A 17,629-nucleotide genomic window follows, 5' to 3' on the forward strand; every position below is an offset into this window, starting at 1 on the left:
GCCGCTGCAGCCGAACAGATGCGATGCACGCAACGCAGGTACGGGTGCCAATGGATGCGGGCAACGCATCCCAGCATGGAACCCTGCTGCTGAGCAGCGCGGACGAATTTTCCGCATGACAGCGACGTTTGCATCGTCCGGCGTTCGCAGTCTCGAAAATGGTCCCGCCAGCCGCTGTGAACAAGCGCTTGTGTCGCTGACTAGGCCGCGCACTGATCGCGACTTGCCGCGATCGAACAGCAGCAACACGCAACGTCTTTTGACGTCTGGCGGCACGCAGTGGAAACGCCAGCGCATTGCCCCCGCTGGTGATAGAGGCGCTACGAGAGTAGCACTTCAACGACCGACCATACCTGGAAGAAATCGGGTGCGTCAGCGGCGATGCATCCGTGTCGTAGTTTCCGTTGCAGCAGACAACATATCTGCGCGCATTTTCGCTAAAAACGGCAGAAAGCGCTTCACGTATTGCGATTCCCACTGCCACGTGGGATCCGTCGCGCAAATGCGCATGACATTCTCTCGATAGCGTTCTTGGTGACGCTTTACCTGTATGATGGACGACACCAAACTGGACAAGTCGGTGAATGCGGTACCCATCATCGCACTTGAAGGTGCTCCAGAGGCATCCAACTCGCCATCGAGCCGCTGAAGCGGCAGATCCTTTTCCAAGCACGGATACGCATAGGCGATGACCGGCAGACCGCAGCCCCACATATCGAACACCTTCATCGGCAGATCCATTCCAGACGAGGATTGATGCATTGAAATACCGGCATCAGCACAAGAAAGCAGCTGTGCGTAGTCGTCTCTGCTCGGTAGCCAGAGTGCGTGCAGGCTCCAGCGCGTCAGGCCAAGCTGGGGCCAAAATCGCTCCACGTAAAACGAGCGCAACGGACCGCGTCCCGTAATGAAAAGACGCCCAGACCAGCCGTACTTTTTCTCTAAAAGCACCACTGCTTGAAAGAGAAGCTCCATGGGTTCATCTGGTGACCAGCTCGTCGCGCTGCAGAGCCAAACCTGGGCTATCGCGCTTTCGATCGCTTCATCCGTCCAATGGAAAACGCGACGACACAGGTCCCGGCGCCGGTGGTATCGCTGTTCGGTATCGAGCGCGCTCGACAAGAAGCGCTGCGTCCAGTCGCGTAACGGGCGGTCGGGAAGCACCAGCAACTTGCTCCGCTCAAGCGCCATCTCTGCGAGTATGTGCTCCCCGAGCGTACCAGTGACGGCGAGGTGTGCGTCCGCTACGCGCGCGCCAAGCAGGTACTCCAGACGCGCTGCAAGGGCGACAGCGGAGCCTGGTGCCCGGTTGATGGCCATAATCGAGTGCGTCGTGTTGTGCCAGTCGAGTACGGCGATTGCACCCGGTCGCGCGCGGTGCCATCGCAGCCACGGTACCAACATCAAGGTCGGAAACGCGGGAGGGTTCTGCGCCACCAGGAGGTCCCACGGCGGTATATCATCGAACGCGCGACGCACGAGCCACAGTCGCGTCACGAGTGCACAGAACGCCCGCCAGGGGTAACTCAGACGGCGCCGCCAGCGTCGCGTTTGTTCGCCCGCGTGGACGGAAGTTGGCGTCGCGCGAGATAAAGACACAACACGAACTTGCGCGTTGTTCAGGTCGTCCACGTTGCCGTAGCCCAGCAGGGTCACCCGAAAGCCCTCCGCCGCTAAAGCTGAGGCGTGTGCAAGCATGCGCGGCGACTGCTCGAGCCGCCCCAGCACAAGCACCACCGCGTGCGGTGCCACCAGCTCCGAGTCGTCATGCTTTGCCTCTGGCAACCGCGCTGTCGACAGCGCCATACCCGCGGTACCGATGCGCAAAAATGCACCGTTCCTGGCGGGACTCGAACCCGCAGTCTTTCGATCGACTCTGTGGTATAGAAGTCGAATACGTTGTGGACCGAGATACGGGGGCGCGAATCGCCTCCGGGCGTCCCCTGTGGCTCGGTTATCCACGGCGCGCGCGCAGCAACGCCCAGCCTTCGATGCTGCAAACTGCTCAGCGATACATCGGACGTCACGCTTTACGCCACAGGAACGGGGTGTCACCAACTAACATTTGATCAAAATTACTATATAAAGAGAAGCCATTCCGGGGATCGCTCAGATTGATTGGCGATGGTGCGTGCTCGGCCTCGCGGAGCGATCGGCGGCGGTGCCTGGCATGTGCGATCCGCAGCCGCGATTCGCGATCGCAGCGCGCCTCTTGAGCTGCTTGCTTGCTTGCTTGCTTTCGCGTCGCTGCCAGGTAACGCAACTGCTAACATGTTCGCTTTTCTACCGAGTATCACTTCTCATCGTCTGTACGTTTCTGGAAAAGATGGGCTTCGTACGAGTACGCTCAAGACTGAGTCGGCTCGGTTGCAGACTCGGGTTGGGTGCCGCTCGCGCCCGGCGACGTTGCGCATGGTCGCTGCCGAGAAGAAGGTACCGGTGAATCTCTATAAACCGAACGATCCTCTTATCGGGACCTGCATTTATAACAAGAAGATTGTTGGGGACGACGCACCGGGCGATACATGTCACGTCATCATTCACCACGACGGCAAGCTGCCGTACCTCGAGGGGCAGTCTGTGGGCATCATCCCCGAGGGCACCGACGAGAAGGGTCGCCCGCATAAACTTCGTCTCTATTCGATAGCCTCCACTGCCGCTGGTGACTTTGGAGACTACAAGACGCTGTCACTCGTGGTGAAGCGCTTAGTCTATACGAATGAGAAAGGAGAGGAGGTTCGTGGCGTTTGCAGCAACTACCTGAACGATATCAAGCCGGGCACTCCAGTGAAGATGACCGGCCCCGTGGGTAAGGAGATGCTTATGCCGGACGACCCGAATGCGACGATCATTATGCTGGCCACGGGAACGGGCATTGCGCCTTTCCGTGCCTTTATGCGAAAGGCCTTCGTCGAGAAACACGCAGACTATCAGTTCAAGGGGAAAATGATCCTTTACCTGGGTGTGCCAACGTCGTCATCGCTGCTCTACCGAGATGAGCTCGAAGAGATGAAAGCGAATGCGCCGGACCAGGTCGAACTCCACTACGCCATCAGCAGGGAAATGAAAAACAAACAAGGCGGAAAGTATTACCTGCAAGACGCAATGGCCGAGCGTGGTGAGGAAATCTGGCAACTGCTGCAGAAGGATAACACCTACGTCTACATGTGTGGCTTGAAAGGAATGGACTCGGGCATCGATGCTTTCATGAAAGATCTCGCGGCAAAGGATGGCGTAGACTGGGCGACTTTTAAGAAGCAGCTGAAGCAACAGCATCGCTACAATGTGGAGGTATACTGAAAGGACGCACTGGTGATGCTCTCTGCCGAGGCAGCGAGCGCCTCGAGCAACCATCGCCCCGGTACGATTGTCGTAGACGGGATACTGGAGACGAATTCGAGTCGTTGCGGTGTCGTGCTGGGCGAAACGCTCCGCGTTGTGACCGTTTGCGACACTCAAGAGCGCTTCCACAGCTTTTGAGAGCGTGCGAAGCGATTCACCGTAAAGCGAGGTTTATCGGATACTTGCAAGCGTCTTCCAGGCAGCTGGGTGCAGTGATTTGAGCTCGCACGTAACTCGGCGACTCGATCACGGTACCTGGTCGGTGTACGGCTCGCGAATGATGTCGCTGACAGAAATGACACCTCTGCGGTTCCGAGGAAGGATACGTGAACGGCGATATGCGTGCCGCATCGTGCACGGGCGACCGACTGCAGCACTGGAGAAGCGCTTCGAGGCGCTGCAACCGTCACGTGCTTCCATTCGCTTGACGGGCAAGAGGGTGCAGCATGCAAGTCGCCAGCGCGGAGAGGCATCGCTCGTGGACGTGGAATGCAGCGCACCAGTTGCCGTGATGTCTTGGTAGCACCGGGATTCAAGCGTATCTGCACCGGAGACGAGCTGATGAAGCGCAACGCACCATTCGTTTGTTTCGTTGTTTTCCATTGGAAACACTGCAGAGTTACAGGGGCCACTACTCGATGTATTTTTCGATGAAGCGATGACACCGTTTCTCGGTCTGAATCATATCCCAGGCCGAGTCCCGTCGAGAAAGTACGTTTTGGGTGGTTTCGCTCTGGCGCCAGCAGGAGCTAAACTACCGCCAAAAACGCGCAGGCACAAGAGCCCAGTGGTAGCATGTTTCCCCGTACAAACGGATACTGAGGAAAACTCGATAGAACGCTGGATGTATACCAAAGAGCTGGCACCCGAGAAGCCGCCTCCACGCACGACCAACTGCAAACGTCCGCAATCGACAGCGTAGACTGCTAGGCTTTCAGCATGCTCGCCATGACATCCATGTCAGAGTGAAATGGCACGGGTCACCTACGTTGGCCATACAATCTGGAATTCAGGTCTCTGGGGTACATCATCAGCTTCAGCCTTTTGCAATCTGTTTTTCTACCAGCGTCCTTTTTTCTATCTTATCTCCGACAAGAAATACTCACAACTCTCGTTTCTCTTTAGCTTCGTTACAGCAGTCGGAACATGGATATTGCAGTACCAGAGTCCTAATTTCACTGCACTCGGCTACCGTTCACGCATGCCGTGCAAAGACGGCAGTTGCGATGTACGCTTCGCTTGTCACTTTCATCTCCTCCGTCCAAAATTTCGTCGAGATTTGGCAGCGGTAGCGGTTGGCTAGGATCAGGTCGCCCCATTCGTCCGCTAGAGCTCCTCCGCCAAACGCCGACCTGTGGCGCTTGACTGCTTGCCTCATCACTCGATACGTGAACGTGACGAATGCTGAACCCTCAACTCGATGCTTTGCTCCGTTTCCTCCACCGATGCTGTACGCTACGACCGCGGGTCTCTTCTGGGCGATTCCACAGACATGTCTGCTGTTCACTGTCCAGGCAAACACATGACGCTCCATTCGAGAAAGTATGTATGGAACGCACAGGGTATCCATGATGAACCAAATCCCCGAAGAAGACTCTAAGTTAGAGACCAAGTCGAGAGATTTCGATCCGTCTACGCTCCGTTCATGGGAAACAGGGACGCACTCTTCACCGCAAGCGATCGCCGCGGTGACTCAAGTCCGAGTCCAAGACCCGTTTCCATGCAAGCGCACAAAACAGGAGCCTCGGGGGCCATATCCCTGGAGAGGTATCATGCAGCTGCTGCCGGTGCTGGTGCTGGTGCAGAGTACCGTTTCACATGTGGCCACATAGAGAGGAGGACATTTCCTTCGATCAGAATCTACGCTCTGACCGGACAAATTCAGTGACCTTTTCACATGAGATTGTCAGCGAGTCGTCCGAAAACGAGGTCGAGTTTCTGTCCGCGTTATGCCAGCAGCGCGAACGACAGCACCCACGAGATGCCTTGAAAAAGCAGAATCGAATACTTGTAGACTGCTTGATTTGGGCATGCTACACGTAAGCAAAGGTAAAACGCGGTGCATTGTATATCGGAGCTGGATAATGAAATCGGCTATTTTATGAACCCTACTTCGAGGGCGTCGTATACCGTCCTGATTCCCGCGATGCAACGATTTTCAGTGGCCAGGCGTCGAAGGAACTACACAGAAAACGCGACCGAGAATCTTAAACATACGAACGCATCGGCAAGCCCTAATGACTGCACTTGACATAGCAAGCCTGTACATGTAAAATATTCGGAAAAAAACATTACACAGGAACAGGGCACTGTGATCAGTGCTTCGTTTTAATCTGAAACTGATGTAGGGCACAAATCATGCACTTCGTCATGCCGCTGCCGACCAGCACGCTGGCCCAAGGGCGTCATCGATCCAATCGTCGTCGTTTGATATATGCATGGACATTCTAGGTTGGCGTTCCGGCAACAAAGTGTGTTATGAATGGCGCAAGTGGCCCTTCATTTCGCGCGCTACGCCTGCATCCTAGTCAGAGAAACTAGTCCACTGGATCGGCAACACCTCCCTCGGTGATAGCAAAGCTCGCTTCGGCCTCAGGGAGCGATGGAGAATCGTAGATCTTGCAGATACGGTTCTCACCGCGACCCTTGCGAAAATACAGACGAGTTTGGCACGCATGAGCAATGATATTGCCACCAATCGGAACGCGCGGATCAGCAAACATCATGGCGTCGGGTTTCGCGACCACCTGGTTTGTTATGACGACCGCTACGCCGAATTCATCAGCGAGGCGCTGGAGGGCGCGCAGGAATCGAGCCATGTGTTGCTGACGGGCGGCAAGCTCGCCACGCCCAGAGTAGTCCGTGCGGTAGAGCGCAGTGGCCGAGTCAACAACGACGAGGGCGTAACGGCTTTCGCTCATCAGGCCCGCTGCCTGCATGAGTAATTCCATCTGGTGGTCGGTATTATACGCTCTGGCAAATGCAACGTTATCCAGAACATCTTGCGGATCCAGCTGGAAACGCTCCGCAATCTGTACGATGCGCTCGGGGCGGAAGGTGCCCTCGGTATCGATGTAGAGGGCCTTGCCTTCGGCGCCACCCTCGGCGACAGGCATCTGGCAGGTGACGCACAAGGTGTGACACAGCTGTGACTTGCCGGTGCGAAACTCCCCGAACAGCTCCGTAATACTCCCTGTTTCAATACCGCCTTGGAGCAACGCGTCGAGCTCCTTACTGCCGGTCGTCAGAAAAACCAGATCTTTTCGTATTCGATGCACTTCCGTGGCGGTGGTGAAACCAGCCATCACCAACTGGGCTGCGGCAGATTTCAGCTTCTCCGCTTTCGCTTCGCTAACGCCTTTGATAGAGGTGAGTTGCTTCATGGTCAGGTAGACGACAGCCTCGACACTGTGCACACCGCCCTCCTCTCGTAGCTTTTTCAAGTCAGAGGCGGTGATACCCTGCACGCCTTCCAGCGCCGCGAGGGGTGTCGGACCCGCAGCAACCGTTTGTTCATTCTTCTCCACTAGATCTTCCTCCAAGGCCTCAACTGTTGCAGTAGCTTCCACACGACGAGGCATGGGTTCTCCGAGTAACGTTCCCGCTGACACGCACACGCAGACGCACACGCACACGCACACGCGCGGTAGACGCTCCAGTGCCGCGAGGTCGTACGGCGCGTGCGCGCGCTGCTTCCCAGCCCGATGCCAGTTCGAATTCCCGCGGCACCGCGCGATCTCTGACGCTGCGACGGCGCCTGTGGCGGCGGCGCTCGTACGTACACGAGCGGAATCCGAGGATCGCACGCGATCCATAGGGTGCCATCGCTCGTGGAGCGCCCCCGGAATGATGCGGGATGACGCGTTCGCTCCTAGATCATGATAGCTGGCGTGTGATCCGGTATCTCCAGGTCGTCCAGATGATCTGCGGGTAAAAACCCGTCCCTGCGGCACGTTACCTGCAGCTGCGCGTCGACGACGCCAGCACCTCAACGCGAAACACAGACGCGCACGGGCACGCTGCGCCCTGCGGTGCCGTGCCCCCCAACATTCCATCTGCGAGTTTCGGAGGATGCGCAGCGAATACGGATGGTATTCATGTTCAGGTTGGGTCTGTGCGGTCCCGGATATTATTTCGACACTTCCCTATCAACGGTATGGATACAGAAGCGGCATTCGGGTGCGTTTTGACGGACTCATCGAGGTCATGAAAGCGCCGCTGTCTTCAGCCTGGTTCCAAAGATTCCGAGTCGCGATCCATGGCGCGTCGAAACGACACGTGATCTCGATGCCTAGGCGAGCCGCATAGGTGGTGTCGTAATCGAGACCCGCCGTGTGTATCAAGCTTGGTTTCGGTTCAGGACGCCCTCAAGCGGAGGTCGCAAAACGCAACGTGCGTGTTGCAGATGGAAACCCGACTCGAGAAGCACTCGCGGCACTTGCGCTGCCAAACTCGGAGTCGCCGGCCGAATCGCGTCATCGGACAGGAACCGTTGACTTGATTCTTGCGAAACATATCGTGGCAAAGGCCGACGTTCAGTTTTCAGATTCCAGAAGCACAGTTCGATGCGGCTGCTTTTGTGCCACCGCGTCTTGAAGGTAATCTCTAGCACGGCCCCAGGTGGTGGTGTCGGCGGCCGAAGGCGTACGCGTCGCTACGTGATGCTGCCCTCGTTGCAGTTGATGACGTTACATCGTGTCGCACTCATATAACAAAGTCCCCGACAAGTGTGACAGGCGTTTACGTACACAAACAATAACCGGCGCGATCCTACCATGAGCCTAGTCACATCTGGAAGTATCGGGACGGCAGAACGTGCGTGGCGCTTCAGCGGTGCACTCGCAGTCGCTGATGCGATGATGGATCGCAGGTAGCACGGATCGTGTGCTGAACCGAAACAGATGCAGCGCTGTTGGAGATGTGTCAAGTGCCGGGTACACTGCACGAAGCGAACGCTGTGCAATCCTAATCGGCCTGCTCCGTTCCAAGATAGGAAATGCCGCGAAAAGATCAGCCAAAGCAGGTTGCTCCTGTTTCAGTCAGCGCGGAGCCGAATGGTGCAATGACTGCTGGATCTTGACTGGCATGCGAAATGCATCAGCCGCAGCGGTAGACACAGAAGCGAAAGTTGAGTAAGTCAGGCCAGGTCGCCTACGGTAGTCCGCCTTCCCAGATGCCCTTGTTCCGGGGACAGATTTGTTTCGTCGCTGCGTATCGCATCATGAACCCGAACGCGTCTACCTGAGCGAGCGTAGGTTACGTGCAAGCGTTGCGCCATAACCGAGCGTCAATGATCCAGTTTCGTACGACGAACCCGCGGTATTCACGTATCCAACAAGGATCGCAGCAGCTTGATCGAGCTCCCGAAATAGCGTCATGCGGTGGTGCCTGCGTGACAGGATAACCTGCACGAAGGTCAAGAGAGGCAGCGTCCAAAACATGAACAGCGAAAGCGGGAACCACCGCGCTCATAAACGATGCTTCGCAAAAATAATTCTTGGTCGCTGGACGCTTTTTTGCATCCTGGAAAACATCGTTTGCTTCATCGATGGTACACCATGAGTGAACACCGGTGCGAGCATGCTCGAACAGCGATGCGCAGTGCGTGCCTACGTGTCCGCAGAGCGGAACTGTTTGCAGTTTACAGACTTCACTGGAGCGCACTGCACAAGTTATCCGCTCAGCGCTGGCACAAACTGAACTTGGTATAAACGGACGGGAGTCTGACTGGCTCGGGGGCTCCTCAGTGACCGCCAGCGTGCAGGTTGTCTCTGTGAAGCTCACCAGCACTGGTGCAATCGAGTTTGACGAACGAGCACTCGCCTGCCGTGAACGCTCTGCGCACCTAGCACCAATATGGAACGGGAACCAGGTGCACCTTATGCTGTCGGCAGTGAACCTGTAGGCAGTTTTCCGCGGCGGCAAGTGCTCTTCCAGGACCTGACCTCAACTCTCTGCACTTTTGCGTTGTCGTTGGCAGCACTGGCTGTCAGTATAGGCCTCGGGTTCGCGCGACCAACTGTGAGGCCTTTTTTCGTCAACGACGCGAATCATTGGTACCCGTTCAGAAACGAGACGCTGCCATACTTTGTACTGCTTTTGGTTGGACTCGTTGTCCTGACGCCCGTCATCGCACTGTACGAGTTTTTTGTGTACCTGGAGCGAGAGTCGTTCTTCGCGGCTCTGAATCACGTGCTTGGTTTCATCTCTGCGTTCGCATGGAGCTCCATGACGACTCAGTGCATCAAACTGTACGCGGGGAGCTTGCGGCCGGACTTTGGCTCCCGATGTTTCGGTAACGGCAAGTTCCCGCCGGCTGCCTACAGCCCCGGCGTCGTGCTCAGTAACATGGAGTGCACTGTCGCCGATGCGCGCTTCTTGAACAGCGGTCGCATGTCGTTTGTCAGTGGTCATACGTCCACCGCGATGGTATTCGCGACCTACTTTGCCCTCTTCCTCAGTCGTCGTGCCCGAATGCTTCCAGAGACGCGCTTCAGGTGGCTGAAGACCAACCTCATGTATCTGGGTGCACTCATCACGCTGCTCATGGCGATATTCGTCGGGGTTTCGCGCATTGTGGATAATCGGCACTTTCCGGCTGACGTGGTTGGCGGTGCCTTGGTCGGCATAGGCTTTGCTTTGGGCATTTTCATGCTCATTGAAAGCAATGTGCGCATTTTACATGATAAGAAGTATCATCCGTTATCGTTTAATGGATTTGAGCGTCCGCCAGTTGTCTAAACGACGAGCAGTGCTTGCGTTGACGGATGTCGTTGAGCCGGACATGCGTTTGTGCGGCTTTCGATCATAGCGGCGGCCGCCCGTCGTTGTCATCGTCGTCGTCGTCGTTGCTGCTGGGAGAAATTCCTTGCGGAGAAGCAGCAGCTTCTCAGTTGTCTTGCGACGGGGTGCTTAACGCTCGCTCTCGAGGTCCGGCGAGAATCTGGTTATTCTGGTTCCGTCGAGAGGAGCATGTTTGGGTGGTAGTCGGTTCCAGTCGCTGCCTCCAAACAGCTTCCCCACTGTTTCATATGGATTCTTAGGGATCAACAACTGCTGGATCCATCGCTTTCTGGATAGCATAGACGCATTCACAAAACATTCATGGATGGCGCTGTTCGAGAAACTCTGGCTAATGGTTGACCCGTACAGCACTTGACAGGCACCGGCAGCAACCTACACGTGCAGCAGCTGCACCCGAAACTTCCGTTCTATGCGTCATGCAGGTGCCTCTTCGATTGTCCAAGGCGATGCTGAGTTCCTCGTCGCAGGCGCCCGCTGAAAGCGACGGCTGAACCGAAGCATGCCGTACAGAATGAGTCCAGTCGCCACCGTTATCGCTGCAGAGATCGCCGACCAGAGCCCACTGAGCACCGCCATCGCCATACAGCAGAAGAGGCCGCAACCAGTGACATAGAAGAGACCCCAGAAGCCGCCTCCTATCCGAAAGGGCCGGTCTCGGTCGGGCCACTTTCTTCGCAGCACCGCCAGCGCAATGAATTCCAAAGCAACCTTAAGGCAGTACAGGGTAGAGTCGATTTGGATGAGCACATTGAACGGTAGTGCGGTGAAACAGCCCGTTCCGAGTCCAATGATGAGCACACAGACCCATGGTGTGCGAAAGCGTGGATGCAGCACACCAAGCCCCCCCGGCAGCATCTCCATGCGCGTCATTCCATATAGCGCCCTCGAGGATGTCGCTACGAGGCTGCTGAGCATGCCTGCCGCGCTGCACATGCCACCGATACTCACGAGGATGCCAAGCCAGTGACCACCAGCGAGACGGTTCGCTGCAGTCGGCCAGAAAGCGTCCCGCCACTCACTCCACACGTGATTCGTGGATACCGCTGCAGCGATCGGCAGCGTGAAGATCATCATGGTCAGCAACAGCACAATGACCATCGCTCGCGGAAAGGTTCGGTGGACGTCAACGATCTCACCAGCAATGGTGGAACAAGAATCAAAGCCACACCAGTTCCACAAGAGCGCTGCGAGGAAGAGTCGCCAGTTGACCTCCGTTAGCGGTCGTGTGCTCAACCATGCCTCCGGACGGGTTTGACGGAAACCAAAGACGCAGATCAGGAGAAAGGGAGAGATGACCACCACGGTAAAGAGCACTGCGACCCAGCCGACGATGCTCACTCCGAGAATATTGACTATTGTACACAGTGCTAAAACGAGTAAACCGCAAAACCAACTACCATAGACGCCGAGCACGGGTGCTACGCGCACGATGTAATCGCTGAAAAGTCGCGGGAAGAGGGCGTTATCCACCAAGGAGTCGACGAAACTCCACCATCCTTGCTGGAAGCCTGTGAACGGGCCCATTGCGGCCTCGACCCAGAGCACGTAGCCACCGTCTTCGGGAATCAGTGTAGCTAGCTCGGACGCCATCAGGGCCTGGGGTAAAGCCCAGAGCCAGGGCACCACGAGCATTGCAAGCAGTGCCCATCGGGGACCGGCGGCACCTACGATAGGCTCCAGGCCGTAACCGCCACCCGAGGTCAGTAGGAAGAGCATTCCAACCACCTGGAGGAGACTCAGCGCGCGGGGCGGATTCGTTTTCGCTGCGGACATACTGGACGCTACTCGGGCGTCGAGTTGGTCGACGGGTTCCAGGTGAACATTGCCCGGTGACTTGCCCTCGCCAACAGCGTCGTCAGCTGAGGGCGTGCGACCCATCGTCGCCAGTACGGTGACAAGGTCCTTGTTCTGTACGACTCGAGACTCTATCCGCGTGGTGGTAGCGGGCACCTCGGTCGTCCAGCGAACGAACGACGCATACACGGAGCAGCGACGGGCTCGCGGGTGCTCGCACGAGCCAGACGACGCGACGTTCACCAGAAGCTAGCTTTCAAGACCAGCGTCGGTGCCCGGAGCGACTTGCTTCAGCCTACGTTCGTCGCTGGAGTCGCAATGAGTTCGTGGTGGCGGGCTAGCAGGTGCGTACTGAACGCCCTGGCACACACCAGGACAGCGGCTCAGCTACTACGTGGTTACGTTGCAGCGCAGCGGCCGCAACGGAAACCCGGATGTGCCTGAATGCCTGCGGCATTGCAAAACATTCGTTTTCGATACGAACTCGAGTAAGGAGTGTTTCGAAGACGTTACTTTTTTCGTCTGCAAGTTTTCAGAAGACGTTCAAGCTTGTCGAAAGCGGTCAATCATTGATTCATGCATTCGAGTCTCCGAGCGCATTCGCTTCGTTCGGTACAGCGTTGCTGGACCTTGGCATAGCAACGCGCTACTCAGCACGATCGAGGAACGTCGCTTAGCGAGTTCGAGCCTCGTCGATGTGTTTGTGTGCGTATATGTATATTCAGAGAGAGGCTGGACGAAGAAGAACTCGAGTACCGTAGCGTTCTTCAACTTTGAGCGAGCACTGCCGCCATTCGCCTGGCCATATCCCTAAACTGGACAGTAGACGAGGTACCGTCTCAAACAATGCATACCACAGGCATCTATGCTTTTGCTAAGAATCAAGTTTTTCCAGGCATGACGCTGGAGATCGCCGTTGGACCAGAGCTGGTGCTGGTGAGTGTTTACCTCGCTGTCCGCAGCAAGCTCGGAAACTGCCTCGAGTCTGGCTCCGCACCGATATGTTCTCAGAGATTTTAGGCAAGAATGGAAGGGGTCCTCTTGCCTAACTCGGGCGTAGACACGAAATCTTGGGTTAAGTACCAGTGTCTTTAACACTGGCTCTTTGCAAGCGTTCTCTGCAGCCGCCTACTTTTCCACCCGGCTGTATCCGGCTTTAGATACGCCGGTCTCTGTTTTCCCTCCAGTTTCGTTGTCCGTAGTCGAAGGATGTTGGTGGTAGTGTTCAAGTTCCGACTGTGCTGTTTGTAGCTCCTGTCGACGACTTTCATCAATAGGTGGTCGTCGTAGTACCGCTCAGCGCATCGCTTGCCATTTGCACCTTCGCTGTATACGGCCTCGGTGTACCATCCGCAGCGATGACACTAGCCTGGCGTCAGACGTTCGTCAAGGTGTGTCCACGAAGCAGCCTCGAAAAGCTGCCCGGTCACGTCTGAAGGCGTGCTGCATCGCTCGATACATGTGTTTGACGGGTCCAGAGGGCTCGCGTTGATACCCATGTTCGTTATGGCGCCCGGTGACGTACGCGATGACCAGAGACCTCCTCTGGGTGTTCCTCTCTCGACGAGTACGCTGCCTGATGCACGCGCTAGCGCACGCTGCCCCATTCAAAAGACGATTGGGGGAACGCGCTCATGTACATGACGGACAAAGTACGGAAGTGCTGTCTGAAGCGGGCGAGAATGCTCGATTCTTTACGCTCCCTCTATACACAACAGTGGCGTACGCTTCACCGGAGGCGATCGTCGAGGTGACTCGAATCCGAGTCCAAGCTCCCTTGTCATGCAAACAGAACAGACTGGATCCTCTGGGAGCGTTTCCCACGTGAGGTATCGAGCATCGTTGGAATCCCGGTTCGTCGATGACCATACAGGTAGACGTATTTGTCTTTCGAAAGGAATCGATTACGATTTAATGTGAGGATTCCAGTAACTTTTCGTCATGAGCTTCTGAAACAGTCGACCAAGGATGGCATTGAGTAATTCTTATCGTCGATCTGGTGGCGCCAATGGCTGCACCCACAAGTTGCCTTGAAACAGAAAAATCGAACACTTGAAATCTGCGTGGCGTAAGCATGCGACGCATGAGGAAAAGAGAAGAACGCAGGTTTGCGCGTTTGCAGTAGATCTTGGTAGGGATTGTTTCACGAACGGGTATTTGAGGGCGCTGCGAATCTTCTTGACTCTGGTGACGTAAAGAACTCCAGTCGTGTAGCGTCGAAAGAGCCATTCCGAAAAGACGATCGAGAATCGTAAATACACGCACGAAACTCAAGCCCTCACAGCTGCATTCCGAATATCGGTATGGAGCATACGAGAGAGACTTTGGAAATTATCCCAAGGCAGGAACAGCGGAACCCGTACCGTTCTGCATTTTAATCGGAGACGCTTCTCGCGTATGAGAGATGCATGGCCAAGTTCCAGCACCGGCCGCCGTCACGAGTAGCGTAGACGTTTATGAACACACTGTGCAGATTTTAGACCAGGACAAGCGTACGTTGCCCCGCGACGTTGCCTGTACAGCCTATTCTGCACGCAGTACGCGCATGCTCGCGTGCATGCGTACGCATTGCCACGCGCACACACACGTACACACACACACACACACACACTGGTAAAGACCTCATCATCTGCATGCGTCTGAAGGTACACAGAACGTCGACGAGCTCCCGCTGCCGTCCGCAGTACCAACGATCCCCGCAACCGTGGATTGTCTTGGGTATTTTGTCGCTGGAAGCGCGAGTCACGCTTGTTGCGTCCCGATTCCCGACCCGATGTCGGGAATGTGAAAGCACTCGAATGCGATCCAGAGGAGCCGACGGTGAACCTGTCGTGTGCAGAATCGTTCAACTTGGGAAATGAACCCGCCTCGGATGATTGCGAAACTCTGCAGTCCATGCGATAGCCACAAGTTGGAATGGCACCATAACTGGCAACGGAGATGCATACCGGTGCGCAGCAGACCTGATCGCCATGCGTCCATGACGGTTACGGCTTCTCGGGTACAGCAGCGGGCAAGTTGTTCTCCTCCGATTCGGACACGCGGAAATAAAACAGGAGGTAGGCTTGCGCCTGGAGGACCTCATCTAATGTACAGCTACGGATATGTCGATCACTGCAGTAGAACCACTGCTGGTTGCTTGTGGCAACTCTCCTGGCTCGCACATAGGCTACGTAGTGACCAAAGTGCAGTGTACCGTTGTGCTCAACAACACCACATAGTTCGTATCGAACACGCGCAAGATCCGCCGCAACCATCGGAGCCAGCGCCTCTGTTTCAGAGAGCTCACCCAAAGATAGCGTCTCCGGGAAACTGATATGATCGTCTATTTTGGTAACGTATCCGACGTCCAGCTGCGTAAAGCGTTTCATGTGCAGTACAAGACAGCGCGGGGCGTTCTCCAGACGCATCCACTTGCGAGCTTTCAGCGGAGCCGCTTCCCAGTCAGAGACCGTCTCGCTGGCGTGGCCCGCTGCCGCCGAGTCTCCAGAATGGAAACCGTTGGATGTGCTCACAGCGCCTGCACCCGTCTGCGAACCGGGAGGTATGCTCTCGCATCGCACCCCGTTCGCCGTGTTGATGTCGGGTAACGCTGACGAAGTACACGACGTGGACTGTTCCTTGTTGGACGCTAATTTCTCCGAACTGTTTTTTTCTGCATCATGTCCTGTGGTGGCACACTCTTTGGATGTCTGCGTGCTCTGCACCAGTTCAATGACTTCTGTGCGTGCCCATTCTGCAATACATTCGCCAAGTCGGGTGCATACCTCAGACATTTGCGATGAGCCATGCACGCTGTTCTTCGAATGCATCGGTTCGCAGGTGAGGGCTAGGAGTCCTCCGTGTACACCTATGCCCGTGGATGATGCTCGTGTCGCGGAGCAAGCTCTCGACGCCGAATCTCTGCACGCAGGCTCGTCATCCAGCTCAACGTCGTCAAACAGAGAAGAGACGCAAGCGAGGCGACAATCTGATTCGTCGTAGTCTTCATCCTCGGAATAGCTTCTGTTGTTAGCCTGCATCAGGCTTCGACTTTGATTCCACTCCGTTTCAGATAGATCCGTGCCGTCTAGGTTTTGTCTACGCGCGTCTGCACCCGCTTTGGGCGCATCCTTGCCGTCAACGGAACAACCACTTGCGCACATGTCTCTGGTTCCCGCTCGCTGCTCTTCGTTTCGACCGCCTCGTACACGAGCATCTCCACTTTGTCTAAGGCGAAGTATTGGCAACGACAACGCAAGGCACTCCTCGTGTCGCACTTGTGGTTTCCCGCCTGAGCTCGGCATCTCCAGTCGGTCTTCTACGCGGCATTCGAAGATATCTCGCACGAAACTGCGTGCCTGCTCGACCGTTTTCGCCGAGTCCGGTGTCTTCGACATACTCTTCCCTGCCCGCAGTCGTTCTTGCTCCTCATCGTCTATGGTCCAGAGAAGTGCCAACAGCAGCTCATGGGCGTCCTGCTGTGCCCAGCCTTTGAAACGTGGACATTTCTCGCCGATCTCCTCGAAAAGTCGGCGGGTGGCACGCTCCAGGGCAGCACTGTCGTTCGTATGGTTTGGAGCGCTGCTACCAGCAGCTATGTCACTTTCCGTTCCAGTTGAAGAGTCGGCAAATATACGCTTCTGCGCGCGTTGTCGCTCATGCCGCCAAAGGGTCATGAGAAACAACCGCAGTGCAAGCGTCACCGCTCCCTCGAATCGAACGATTGCGTTACTCTTAGTGCTCTGGAAGTATGACTGCAAGGAAGGTAATCGCGCAAGACACTGGAGAACAGAGTTGAAAAAGCATGTGTTGCCAAGGTTCTCAAGTCCCGCTGGTATGCATAGCTCCTGTTCGGAGTCCGACGGGGGCTCTGCCGCCGGTGAAGGAGGCGTTTCACAAACCGTGCCCCTACCGTGCCGGTTTTCAGCGCGTGCTTTCTTCCGCGCGTGCCCCTTTTTTCCACCACGCCGAGGCCTGCCCCGCGACATGGATCCTCGCAACGAGCGCACCAGGTGCGCCCCTTGGGACTAGAGACGTCCGGACACAACACGTTTCCAGACCCGCAAGCGAGGCCTGTCGAGGTGCTTCAACCAGCTCCGTCCGGTATGCCTTGTGATGGGTGAAAAACCAACGTACAAGCAGACCGTAAGCTTAAGCTCAAACGAGTCCACCGGAGCGCGGCTCTCGACTCTCGGCTCTCTATACGCTAGTTTCAGAATGCTTAGAAACGCGACGTTTTCCGGCCGTCGATGCAGGGCGCCCGGCCGCACAACGCTGTGGCGATCATATTCTGCGATACGTGTGCGTGCATACGTGCGTGCATACGTGCGTGCGTGCGTCGCCGCAGAGGCAAGCGACGGCGTCGGGGCGAGCGCATCGCGCATCGCTCAGCTTCGGCGGCTTCTGTCTCTATTTTCATATAATGAACAAACAAATACAGTTTTGAACAGGTGACGCTTCCCATGGGTATGCTGTGGCGGCGGAGGCGCTGCCCTGCTGCTCCAGTGTCGCCTCGCAGACGCCTTGCGCAACGATGATGGACCACGAAGATGGCTGAATAATGCGCTGCGAACCCTTTACAGGTGAATTCGATAGATGGTATCGCAACGCGGTGCTTGTTCGAGCAGCTGAGCGATGAGTACTTCACTGGTCTCTATGCCGGCTACGTGATGAGCATTGAAGCTACCCTCAAGTATCCGATACGTCA

General features: G+C 56.1%; 6 protein-coding genes and 2 non-coding genes across 8 annotated transcripts; 3 read left to right on the plus strand and 5 right to left on the minus strand.

Moving 5' to 3' along the window:
- Positions 1-372: 372 nt before the first annotated feature.
- On the minus strand, positions 373-1,806 carry CYME_CMR050C (chitobiosyldiphosphodolichol beta-mannosyltransferase; the record flags this gene model as incomplete). The annotated part of the gene is made up of 1 exon (XM_005538308.1): positions 373-1,806. The coding sequence occupies one exon, from the start codon at positions 1,804-1,806 to the stop codon at positions 373-375; it is 1,434 nt and encodes a 477-aa protein (XP_005538365.1).
- Positions 1,807-1,835: 29 nt separating this feature from the next.
- On the minus strand, positions 1,836-1,921 carry CYME_CMR051R. Its single transcript is given in 2 exon segments — positions 1,836-1,871; positions 1,885-1,921. It is a non-coding gene; the product is annotated as a tRNA-Arg (tRNA).
- Positions 1,922-2,271: 350 nt separating this feature from the next.
- On the plus strand, positions 2,272-3,300 carry CYME_CMR052C (ferredoxin-NADP+ reductase; the record flags this gene model as incomplete). The annotated part of the gene is made up of 1 exon (XM_005538309.1): positions 2,272-3,300. The coding sequence occupies one exon, from the start codon at positions 2,272-2,274 to the stop codon at positions 3,298-3,300; it is 1,029 nt and encodes a 342-aa protein (XP_005538366.1).
- Positions 3,301-5,879: 2,579 nt separating this feature from the next.
- On the minus strand, positions 5,880-6,923 carry CYME_CMR053C (DNA repair protein RAD51; the record flags this gene model as incomplete). The annotated part of the gene is made up of 1 exon (XM_005538310.1): positions 5,880-6,923. The coding sequence occupies one exon, from the start codon at positions 6,921-6,923 to the stop codon at positions 5,880-5,882; it is 1,044 nt and encodes a 347-aa protein (XP_005538367.1).
- A 2,275-nt stretch (positions 6,924-9,198) lies between these two features.
- On the plus strand, positions 9,199-10,083 carry CYME_CMR054C (similar to phosphatidic acid phosphatase type 2B; the record flags this gene model as incomplete). The annotated part of the gene is made up of 1 exon (XM_005538311.1): positions 9,199-10,083. One exon carries the CDS (start codon positions 9,199-9,201, stop codon positions 10,081-10,083), a length of 885 nt encoding a protein of 294 aa, XP_005538368.1.
- A 477-nt stretch (positions 10,084-10,560) lies between these two features.
- CYME_CMR055C (similar to cationic amino acid transporter) lies at positions 10,561-12,024 on the minus strand (the record flags this gene model as incomplete). The annotated part of the gene is made up of 1 exon (XM_005538312.1): positions 10,561-12,024. The coding sequence occupies one exon, from the start codon at positions 12,022-12,024 to the stop codon at positions 10,561-10,563; it is 1,464 nt and encodes a 487-aa protein (XP_005538369.1).
- Positions 12,025-12,565: 541 nt separating this feature from the next.
- Positions 12,566-14,210, plus strand: CYME_CMR056T. Its single transcript, XR_002461597.1, has one exon. It is a non-coding gene; the product is annotated as a hypothetical transcript (transcript).
- Positions 14,211-14,927: 717 nt separating this feature from the next.
- CYME_CMR057C (ubiquitin-specific protease) lies at positions 14,928-16,910 on the minus strand (the record flags this gene model as incomplete). Its single annotated transcript, XM_005538313.1, has 1 exon — positions 14,928-16,910. One exon carries the CDS (start codon positions 16,908-16,910, stop codon positions 14,928-14,930), a length of 1,983 nt encoding a protein of 660 aa, XP_005538370.1.
- Between the last annotated feature and the right edge of the window lie 719 nt (positions 16,911-17,629).

The sequence above is a fragment of the Cyanidioschyzon merolae genome, chromosome 18, assembly GCF_000091205.1.
Source record: "Cyanidioschyzon merolae strain 10D DNA, chromosome 18, complete genome".
NCBI lineage: Eukaryota > Rhodophyta > Bangiophyceae > Cyanidiales > Cyanidiaceae > Cyanidioschyzon > Cyanidioschyzon merolae.